The sequence below is a fragment of a genome, unplaced genomic scaffold, assembly GCF_019419815.1.
Source record: "Pyrus x bretschneideri cultivar Hongxiangsu unplaced genomic scaffold, Pyrus_bretschneideri_v1 Contig20, whole genome shotgun sequence".
Lineage (NCBI taxonomy): Eukaryota > Viridiplantae > Streptophyta > Magnoliopsida > Rosales > Rosaceae > Pyrus > Pyrus x bretschneideri.
The window spans coordinates 1,789,623-1,801,256 of NW_025999502.1; the positions used below are offsets into that span (position 1 = coordinate 1,789,623).

The window sequence follows — 11,634 nt, forward strand, 5'->3', positions numbered from 1 at the left end:
AGTAAAATAGTGTCGCTCACACATATGGTGTGCATGGTAGCACTATCAACCAGACAACTAACTTCCCCACTAGACATACCTAGAAATAATTGATTGAATTGGTCGCATGCATAAATATAATTCCATTCATTCAATTAATCAATTCAAGAAATAGTATCCATAATTCAAAACAAACCAAAACCAAACAAATTATTCCAAATACTTAGAAAAATTGTCCAAAAATTAAACCATAAACCTAAAAGCTAGGGGGGAAGGGGGGTCCGACCTATTATAAATATTGTAACCCCACTCCTATATCAAATCCTAGATATCCTCATGGATTGTCCCAGTTCAATACGGATTTCATATCCTAAAAGCTCTCTCTCCCGACTGTTATAAATATTGTCATCTAGGGCATACTCTGGTAACGCATATAAAGCACTTCATTTGCATAATGCATAATCTTTGCTTATTCTCTTGCCCCTACTTTAGTTTTAATATTGCTTACTAACTTGACTACGAAAAGCCCTTGGCCAATATCCTGTCGGTACTCAAAGTCTGACAACGGTTGTTTGCTTTCTTACATGTGGTCAGACTTGCATAGCTCCTCCATCCGCAACAGTGCGTGAATTTGGTTCCAACATTATCCATGTGTCAAGTGATGCCAGAGTTGTTATTTTAATTTCCTTTGCATTTACAATTTTACCCCTCTATGGTTGAAGATGAGTTTGTATCTCCTTATTTCCTTCTTTCTCTCTCCTCTTTTTTCTTCAGCACTTCTCTCGCCTTTTCTCTCCTCCTTCTGACCTCTCTCTCTCCTTCTCTTCTTCTTCATATTGTTCCCTAGATTTATGAGTTTTTTTTATGAGAATTATTTTTAGCTTTTATTCTAGTATTATCTGAAAGTATTTGATTTTGAGGTTTGATAATTTGGATGCATGAATTTTGAAACTGATCTTGTAGAATTGCTAGAATTTCTAAACTAATCCTGCAGAAGTGCATGTATTGTGAAACTGTTCTGGCAAATGTGCAGAAAATTATAAAACTGATCTTGCAAAAATTAATTTTGACAAATCTAAAATCAATTGACGTTTTTATAAGCGGTGTAGTTTTGGACAAGTCTATGAAGGGCACGGCTGAAATTTTAAAATTTGATTTGCTTATTTTTGAGCTAGATTAGATTTGTTGTTGTTTCAACTTTTGTCTCTCTTTGAAATGCTTCAAAACTAGTGGAGTTCTTGAAATGTATTTTGTGTTTTTATCTCCATAGGTAAAGCTCCCATTAACTTGATTCTTGAGTTTCCTCCATTTACTAAAATTCATGAGTGGAAGCCAGTTCATTCCTAAAATTTACCACATGTTTACTAACCCGTACGGAATCGAAAAAAGTGTAAATTTCCCCTAAAATCCAAACTCAAATACTAAATATTAATATCTTGGTGCTATACCATTTCAAGCATCAACTTCAGCCTTCACCAAGATGAAAACTGCAGTGCAAAGTGTGGCCTAATATGCTGTTGATTTCAAACAGCTACAGTGAATGAAAGAAGTAAAGAACCACTACACTTCCAGATAAACAAATTAAAGGGGAAATAAAATCATTAAATATAAACAAAAGCAATGCAAAGTAAACAAATGACTCTTCCCATTCACTTCTAATACAAATAAAACTTTGTAACCGTTCCCTATAATCATCAACTTTTAAGATTACCGAGTCTTAAATCACCAAATATCGTTGACAAGAACTGCATTCTGCCATCCAAAGAGCAAAAGCCCACTCAATAACTCCTCAACATTCACAGCCAGTAGATCTTTGCTGCCTCCCTCCGCCAGCAACGTCAATTGTGTCCGGAAGGTATCTTCATCATCCACAAACAAAATCCACAAGTATTCAATTAGTACCCCGGTAGAAACCGAGTATTCCAACTAATTTAACATTTAAATTATGTGGAAAAGGTAAACGGGAAGAGGAGCTTCTAATAAGTTCACGAAGTATAAGAGTCGTGTGTTTTTCTTTTTGGCTTGTGGTGTTCGTTAAATTATTGCTATAACCTAAGATTCTGCAGTTTTGGGGAGAACTGGAACTGAAGCCATAATACTCTATTTTACTTTTACCCTATTTGTCAACAAGAGCTGGGTTCTATCTTACTTGCCAACAAGAAATGTTATACTTGTAGAACTTGTGCACGACCATCATATGATGTCACCGTGCTGATGTCGTAGTAATTAGAGGCATTAATAATACATGGTGAGTACTTGAAATGAAAAACTTCCTTTTATTTCTAACAAATGACTTCATTTGAGTAGTAAGACGCATTAAGTCAGCGTGATGACATTATACAACGGTCCACACAAGTTTTTCTCTGGTTGGACAGATATCCGGTTCTTTTATAATAGCTGTGCAATCAAAACCGAACCATTACGCAATAATTTTTTAAGTAACATGACTTTCATGATTTTTTCACTAACACGCTATTGATTGGACAGCTAATATCAAAGACCCTTCTTCCCCATTTCAAGTTAAAATGGAGAGGATTCTTGTTCAGAAACCATAGAGATCAAGGAACCAGCTTTTAAGACCAGTTTCCTTTTCTTTACAGTTTACACACACACACGTAATATTTTGAAACAGAGAAGTTCTGTTTTACACTCCTTTGGTGTATGTTCTCTTAAAATCGAAGGGAGTTGGTGAGTATACACCTTGGGTTAAGGTGGTGTTAAGCAAAAATGCTCCCTTAACTAGGCATAAGTGTGTTAAACGATAAGGTAGCCTCTCTCCACATAAATCACATACCTCAAAGGGTTGAATGCAAGAACCCCTTATTAAAAAGGTGAGGGAATACCACTTGACTGTAATTACTAATTACTAATTATGAAAAGCAACTACAAACAAGAGGTATTTCTCCTCCTCTATAGAAGTAGGTATACATATCAACTTGTTGTGGACAGGAATAAATAAGAAGAATTGCTATCTATACCTACCATCACAATTTGATGGAAATTAATTGACTGGTAAATAAATTTTGTTGTCCAATTACTCTAAATTGATCAACATCACCTATTCAGATAATTATCTCAAATTAGGGTCCCAGATGTATAAGATATTTCTTAAAATAATTGGAGAGGGCCTAAATTCAATGCTGAAAAAGAAAACTTTTAGGGAAAAGTGACTGGAAAACAAAATGATAAATCGGCTAAGTAAAAAATACTTACATTTCTTCTTCAGGTTCATTCTTCAGTGCGTTTTTGGCTATGCACTGGAAGGCATCATCCACATTGAAGCCCTCTTTTGCAGAAGTCTCAAAGTATGGTATGTTTCCCTTGGAAGCACACCAGGCCTTTGCTTTCTTTTCAGACACCTACAGCCAAAAGAGTAGAACGATATGCACACACTACAAGAGAGGAACAGCTGATGTACACACATTCTAGAGCAACAACATAGAACCTCCATATTCTAGAATCTAGACATCTTACCACTCGACTATTTCCGCCATCAACATCAATCTTGTTTCCCAACACAACAAATGGGAAGTTCTCAGGGTCAGATGGACTGGCCTAAACATCAAATACACACAACGTAACTATCAGTCAACACTTCATATGTGTGACTATCTACGGAGATAATCAAATTGTAATTACCTGAATCAGAAATTCTTCCCTCCAGTTGTTAAGATTATCAAATGATTTCATGACATTCACATCATACACGAGGACACAGCAATCAGCACCACGATAGAAAGCCACACCAAGACTCTGAAACCTTTCCTGACCAGCAGTATCCCAAATCTGTACACATGAATAAACGGTGTAAACCTTCTAATTTGCAAGTGCATGTATATCGACATTTTCTCTTACAAACGATTTCATGACATTCACATCAATTGTTGATTCATATCACTTCCCATTACATGCTGAGCGTGATAGATAGGGCTGTCAATACTGCAAATGAGATAGATGATAATCTCAAACATGAAGAAAATATGTTTCTTTCTATTATAAGTTGGTGTGTGTATGGAAAGCAATAGTTTCCTCCGAAACTGATATAAAGCATAGATTTCACCTTCCATTCTTTTTTCATTTTCAAAACTACTATTTATCTGTACTCAAAAAAACAAAAAACCTACTATTTATCTAAGTACCTTTCGCAGCCATTACTAAATTTACGTCACACTTTTCAGCATCAATAACATTATAACAAAGACAGAAATAGCAGCAATCTTTCTCTTGACTCCAGAACCCCACAATGTTCAGCTGTCTACACAAGTATCATAAGCTGTCCAGTATTCACTAAAGAAAACATTCTTGATCTTGAGAAATATAAAGTCTGAATCTTCAACTTGGAATTGTTATACCCTTTGTAAATTAAGTAGATAAACGGAAACCAACATCTTACAACAGCAACATAACCAAAGGAAAGCAACTATTGTTTAAAAGAGAGGTACAAAAGTAACAAATGGGTTTTTCACTCAGAAACAAAATGTATAAGAATACATAATCTAAGTGACAATGAGTTAACGACAGCCAATCGAACTAGCAACAGAGTTAGGGGTTCAATCATGATTGCTCAACATTGCATCATATAGCGTTTTACTTTCATTGAATATATGAATGCTCAGAGATCTCTAACCTGCAGCGTGAACAACCTATCCTCAAACTGAACCTCCTTGGTCAGAAAATCGGCTCCAATTGTCGCCTTGTACTGATTGCTGAACTTGCGATTCACATACCTACAGTTCAAAAATCCAAATACAAACAATGAATTACAAAACCACCATATATGAATCAAAATCTCAGAAAGTTTGAACATTATCAATAATTAAAAAAAAATCCATGATCTAAGTTGAGGACAGTACTGATTCATCAGCGATGTCTTCCCCACCCTGCCAATCAAAATAAATAAGCAAACAGATATCAGTTCACAAACACATTTTGAGAATTTAACAAATAATTGCATAATTACAAGAAAAATTGAACTTTTAAAAAAGAAAAGACATTATATATCGAAACATGCAACAAGTTGATCAGGCTGGGTTTCCATTTCTATAAAATAAGACACAAGATTTAGAACTTTTCCCGGTCTCTCATCATATTCCTCCATTTTCTCAGCAACCAAACAAATAATTATGAAAATTATGGAAAAATAATTCAACAATTTTTCTCATATTTAAAGCGAGCTTACCCGCTGTCGCCGAGGATAATGACCTTCAGAAGCATGCGCCTACGAGAAGCCATGGATCACAGGATTGTAGATTCGAAATCAGAATTTCCCAGAAAAAAAAAAAAGTAAAATAATTAGGGACAATTTTCGAAATTCGAATTTGGTGTTTGAAACCTTCAGAGAGATTTGCAACAAGAACAGAGAAAATATGAGAGAGAGAGAGAGAGAGAGAGAGAGAGAGAGAGAGGAATATTCTTCCCGTAGCTGGTATTGTTGTTTGGAAGCAGAGTTTAACCCGATTGGGGGGATTAGTTCTCCTTTTCTGGACCAATTGAACTAGGACAGGCTGGACAATGATCCCACTGCTCCCAGAGTTTTGAACTTTTTTATTATTCCTAAAGTGCCCCAACTTTTTTGTTGATTTTACACTTTTTTGTCCTTCCAAAGTTTGGACATTCTACAAGGGAATTGTTATTAACACTCTAAAAATCTCATTCTACACTTCAAACTTTCTATAGTAACAAAGAAAAATACACTTTGTGAGGAGTGTAAAAAGAGATTTTTAGAATGCCAATAACACTTCCCTTCTATAAAAAGGAATTTTTTCTTTTTTTTAAATGACCAATTGGTGGTTTTGTCACAACATTCCACTCTTTTGAAGGATGATAAGATATTTCAGTTTCTTCTGACAACTAAAAATTGAACTTTGAATGTATCGTGTAAAATACAAGCTTGAAATTCATTTATAATCATTGGATACCGTGTGTGGTAGTTATTCCATAAAAAAAAGATTGGAAACTTGAGAATATCCCATTTTTGTAACTCGAGTCAATCCACCAAACTTAGTTTCTTTCTTTGTTGGTAGGGAATGATAAGACTTCATTTATTGAGATATTTCCTTTCTTCGTTCTTTTTCCACTTCCGATAAGGTCTCATTCAGCGTCGGCATACAAAGTCTTTAAGGAAGGGATTTTCATTTAGAACTTGTTTTTAGGACTCATATCACATCGAATTTTAACAATTTGAACAGTTTAGTTTTTAAATTGCATTTCATTGATTATTTTTGCAAAATATTTGTTAAATCGGAAATATCTAATGTATCTAAACGATTGATGAACACTAACATTGAAATTTCATTGTAACAATTATATAGGCATATGGTTTTGGATTAAATTGAAATTTTTGCAAAGATGATCTATGAATCAAGACTTATAAAATTAGACAATTCGGATCGTGAAGTTCTGTGTAAAGTGAGTCCAACAACTAATCTCCAACTTTCGAAAAAAAATGGGAATCTTTCCTTTTAAAGGGCCTGCATGCCAATATACATATGTATATATGTATTGGACTGCAACCTGGTCAATCGAATTTGATATACAATTCACAAGCAAATAACACAACTTGTGCATACACAAAAGGTATCAACAACTTCAAGAAATGTAAAATATATAACCAACTGTTTAATATAACAATGAAAAAATCCGCCAAAATACATACAGAATTATTCCTCCTCCTAATTCTTCCCAACTTCAACAAACAATGTCAAACTTTGTTCCATTGTTAAATCCATCTGGAACACAATGTTGAACGGCCACGAAAGATGTATTGATATCGACATTCCAGGCGTCTGATTTCATTCAAACTCCTGGGCGGTATAGAAACACTCGAATTCTTCAAACAACTCTGCATGCAGCTCCCGCAGAAATCATTAATCTAGCTGAAGACTCGTACATTCGATCTATCAAATGTACCGTAGAAAATGGTGTTTTTTCATGTTAGCAGGTGTGTGATTCTTTGTTGGGAATCAGTTGTCAAGCGCTTCACTCAAGATCTTGGGTGTCTTTCTTTGTTTTCCCGAGTTCCATCTCTCGGGTGGTTTGTTGGCCTTCGCCACTTGAGGTAGACTGGAGCAGATCAAAATCACTGCTAGGTCCACTGTTCTCACTGGTCCCTTGCTCTTGGCTTTCTAGTGCTAGTTTTCTGAATTTATTCAAGTCTTCCTTGTACTCAGTAGCGTTGTACTCTGAGCTTCCATAACTGAATACCGTACTCTGACCTGGTATAATTCCCTCATTTAACTCATCCGGAGAAAGATTTCCTTCCAAAGCTCGAACCACCTGATTTCAATCAAATCTTAAGGATCAAATGGCACATGCAGAACAATGTCTACATGGATCGGTTAAATAGGAAAATCAGCACACAGTCAAATTGGAATTATTACGTTTCTTCGGCGTACTAACAACCTTAAAATGTAAAACTGTACAAGGTAATAGGAAAGATCAATGAAACGGAAAATCTAAAGTAACCGGCCACAAAATCTTACACGACTAGGTTGGTTCAACCTTTGAACTGTCTGTCTGCTTGGGTTTACCAAACCAATAACTTAACATCGGATTCAAACGTCCCACCAGGAGACTTAAAGCTCCGTTGGTTCATGGAATGGAAAGGAAAACAAATCTTATGTGTTTTCCAGGGGGTGATGAGAAATGAGAATGCATTTTTCCCATTAGTGTTTGGTAAAGTTGAGAAAGTAACTAGGAAATATAGGGACCAAATTGGAACTTGAATTTCCGAAGTTCCATACATTACTCAGATAAAGAAAATTTATATAAACATGAGCAATAGACTACTTTAGGGATCAACTTGAGAACTTTGAAAGATTACCTGGCTCATTCGCGGCCGATGTCGGCCAGAATGACGCACGCAAGCAGCAGCGCAAGCAAGCATACAGGCCATTTCACTGGTGTTGTAGTCATTCTGCAACCTTACGTCAACAAGAGCATCAAAGTTGCCTGTTTCCAATGCTTTCGCAAGCAAAGGCCTCGCCTGAAATTCAAGGGCATAATCTATCAGTTTTTTCATGCCATTCAAGCTTTCTACTGAAAAACAAATTCCGTTCTAATAGGCAAAGACAAGAACAGAGAGCCACACAGAAGAATTGGCCATTGCCATATACCAAAGAACTATCCAGCAGAACAACAGAACTTGGTAACAGATCAAAAAAAAAGTGTGCTTAACACTACGTTTGGATGAGGGAAATAAACTTAGAATTTGGATTAAAAAAAGTTTTAAAATAACAAATTCTGTATTCAATTCCGTTCTTCTTTAGGTTAACCAAACAAGAAAATTCACAAATTCTAGAAAATAAATCCCATCATTGCAATTTCCGTCATTTTAAAATTCCATAGTGACTTTAAATTTCTTCATCCAAACGGAGTGTAATAGTTTTGTGCTCCACAAAAATATGATGGTAAAGTACAGGTGTTAAATTGGCAGTGAGAATATTCTATACACACCCACTCGACCATGCTATCATCAGTGAAGGTTTGAGTTTTATCGATGGGTTGGCGTCCAGTTATCAATTCCAATAGCACAACCCCATATGAAAAGACATCTGACTTCTCGGTGAGCTTTCCGCTAGATGCATATTCAGGAGCTAAGTAACTGCATTTGGTAGGTTTGTGAGAAAGCAAGAAATGGAACTATATTAGAAAATCAACCATTACAAGTTTATAAACTAAACAAGAGATGTTTTTTATTTCACTCCAAGCTCGACAACATGGAACCAGTAAAGCTATGAGTAAAAAGTAAAGCAGACAATTAAACTTACCCAAAAGTTCCCATGACCCTTGTGGAAACATGAGTATCTGTATCTAAAGACAACTTGGCAAGTCCAAAATCTGCAACCTGAACAAAGATCACATACAATACAAAACATGAGTCAATGTTAGAAGAACTTAAAACCAAATTGACAAAAATATTTGGCAGAGCTGTCTTAATGATGGATTCGCTTCGTCAAATGATAAGCATAGCCGATTGTAATGTTTGAGTCACAGTTATCCACATAGCCAACATTCAGGTAAAATGAATGCCTTTACTTTGGCATGGCGAATCAGAAGGGAGGAAAAGAATCAAGGTTTTTGCGAGAAAGTTACAGTACTAGCCCAATACTATTCATTTTTTTCAATGCAACTTTTGCAATTTTACCTTTTGTAAATAAGGACTAACAAGTCTACCTTTGCCTCAAAGTGATGATCAAGAAGAATATTAGCTGCCTTGATGTCACGGTGTATGATCTTGGGTTGACCTGGAGATATAGCTCAAGAGTGGGTGAATTCCAAAGCAGACAACACAGACCAGAAACTTTTTTTTATGGTTGTCGACAAAAAAGCTAGCACGCAAAGAAGCTTACAGTCCTCATGGAGATATGCCAATCCTTTTGCAGAACCTAGGGCGATTTTCAATCTAGTTGGCCAATCCATAGTTGGTCTCCCCTTTCCTGTAATTTTTCTATTTGATAATATTCCAATCATTGATATAAAAAGCAAAAGATTAACCAAGGAAAATACTTACCATGCAGATGAAATTCCAGGGTATTGTTTGGAACGAACTCGTAAACAAGCAACCTCTGGACCCCACTAATGCAGTATCCAACCAGTGAAACAAGATGTCTATGATGGACACGACTAATAACTTCAATCTCTGCTTGGAATTCACGCTCCCCTTGCCCACTCCCAGCTTTCAGCTGCTTAATTGCAACCACTTTCCCATTTGGTAGGACTCCTTTATGAACATATCCAAATCCTCCTTGACCAAGGAGATTGACATTGGAGAAACCATTTGTTGCCATCGCCAATTCTTCATATGTAAATGTGATTTGTGACGATCCAAAGGCAAAGCCAGACGATGCTACTGAGGGTGGTTTCTCAGAGCCCAAGCTGCTACTAGTTGAACTTGAAGATGGTACTGGGGGATGAGTAGGCTTTGGAAACAGTTTTACTTTTTGTGCTGGTGGAGGAACATAATTATGTTGCAAATGCTGAGGTGGACCACCAAAATCGTCTGCAGAAATCAAAGAATAGTAATTATACAAATTTAATTAGAGGCAACGATCAGATGTCAAGAATAGTGGGAGTTTCACAAATTATAAAGATTTCACAAATTAACGGAAGATCGGCATTGTCTCTAAATCTCAACTTTTGCTCTCCTCAATTTGAACCGCATGATAGCTTCTACCTAATACTTATTTCAGTGGAGATGCACGGAGCACTGAACGTTCAACGACGCCAGGGTGTATGAAGAGGCCTTCCCCCTCACTCCCACAACACGCTTCTTCCACCTCCTTAAGCACGAAATGAACTAAAAACTAAAATCGAAATGGTTATCAAACCGGCACGTAAATAGTTTCAATTTCTAACCAATTTGTAACTGAATTCAGTTCAACTCACGCAATGCCAAAGAGGAATCTTAAGCAGCAGCACAAAATTCATCACAACAAAATCCAAGTTTTTAATGAAAAGGAGCTCACTTTTGGGTTCTTCTGGATAGTTCCCCGACTCCTGCGCTTTCGCCTGCCGCCTCTTCCGCCTTCTGTAGAAAAGGAAGAAAATGCCCCCCACAAGTAGCGTACAAAACCCTCCAATCACAACCCCTACTATAACGCCTAAGTTCGGGTTCGTCGGCAATCCCGGCGAATTAGACAGAGGTGGCGGAGGGGAGACTCGGTCGGCAGCTGACGCTGTCACCGTTCGAGGAGGCGGAGAAGGTGTGGTGTCAGTTGGTCGTCGAAGGAGGAGTTGGCGCGGTGGCGTTGGTCGTTGGAGGAGTTGGTGAGGTGGCGTTGGTCGCAGGTGAAGCAGGAGGAGGTGACGTGGAGTTGGTCGCCGGAGACGGCGCCGACATTCCCGCCGAGATTAAAAGTCTGCGAGGGAAGGAGGAGCTGCAATTTGAGAAGAGAAAAAGACTGAAAGAGAGGGAAAAGAATACAGTCACATGGGTTGGTGGTGGCAGGGAAGAAGACATAACGCGGTGGGACCCATTTTTGCACCAAAAAATATTTTCTTACCAAACGTAACTACAATGACGATGCTGTGTTGATTCTCTCTCCCAACATGCTTAATGAGTTGTGTTTTTACGAACACAAAATTAAAATTGGATTGATTTATAAGTATTGTAGCCGATTTCTTTTTAATCAAAGTTTTAATTTGGGCCAAGAACTTAGAAAGAAAAAAAAATTAGATTTTTTCGTACAAGGAAAATTTAGATTAAATACTAAATCTAACATATTTTTTAACAAAATAAAAGTTGAAACTTTTTTAAGATTAGAACTACTAAGCAAAATCCAAGAATAAGTCACAAATCATGTTGCTGTGTGATTTTCTTTAGAGGTGCAGTTTAAAACGTTAAAGTAAAAATTTGGAAAAATCAACTAAACCGGTTGAGCCGGTTTTTAGTTAATTTCGGTTATCTAAGGTTTGCATTACGGCCGCCATACACAAGCTTGTGGTTCCACTTATCATCAATGTGTTAAGAGGAGAATTGGTTTGAGACAAATTTGCATACCTAGGAACCAAATGCGATGAAGTCCATTATGATAGATGCATTATTTATCATATTTTCATATTAATTATCCTTAAGTTTTGTTAAGGAATTGATTATAAAAAGCCTTATTACTTTCATATTTTTCAGTTTCAGCCAATCTGCACATGCATGACGTT

General features: G+C 36.7%; 2 protein-coding genes across 2 annotated transcripts; both read right to left on the reverse strand.

Moving 5' to 3' along the window:
• Positions 1-1,552: 1,552 nt before the first annotated feature.
• Positions 1,553-5,399, reverse strand: LOC103937778 (ras-related protein Rab7). The gene is made up of 7 exons (XM_009347732.2): positions 5,159-5,399; positions 4,833-4,859; positions 4,607-4,706; positions 3,619-3,765; positions 3,454-3,534; positions 3,193-3,338; positions 1,553-1,838 (listed from the first exon to the last, which is right to left on the reverse strand). The coding sequence occupies exons 1-7, from the start codon at positions 5,209-5,211 to the stop codon at positions 1,769-1,771; spliced, it is 624 nt and encodes a 207-aa protein (XP_009346007.1). The 5' UTR covers positions 5,212-5,399; the 3' UTR covers positions 1,553-1,768.
• A 1,167-nt stretch (positions 5,400-6,566) lies between these two features.
• Positions 6,567-10,830, reverse strand: LOC103937777 (proline-rich receptor-like protein kinase PERK15; the record flags this gene model as incomplete). Its single annotated transcript, XM_009347731.3, has 8 exons — positions 6,567-7,254; positions 7,802-7,963; positions 8,434-8,581; positions 8,748-8,824; positions 9,154-9,224; positions 9,330-9,416; positions 9,491-9,979; positions 10,446-10,830. Coding segments are annotated over 8 exons (1,716 nt in total), but the record flags the coding sequence as incomplete, so codon positions are not given.
• Positions 10,831-11,634: the final 804 nt, after the last annotated feature.

Bases quoted from the DNA above. Each gene is read 5' to 3' on its own strand.
- LOC103937778 (XM_009347732.2), bottom strand. From the start codon at position 5,211: ATGGCTTCTCGTAGGCGCATGCTTCTGAAGGTCATTATCCTCGGCGAC. The intron at 4,860-5,158 runs GTAAGCTCGCTT...TTTGATTGGCAG, and splicing joins ATTATCCTCGGCGACAGCGG to GGTGGGGAAGACATCGCTGA. The intron at 1,839-3,192 runs GTAAGTATTTTT...TGGATGATGAAG, and splicing joins AATGAACCTGAAGAAGAAAT to ATACCTTCCGGACACAATTG.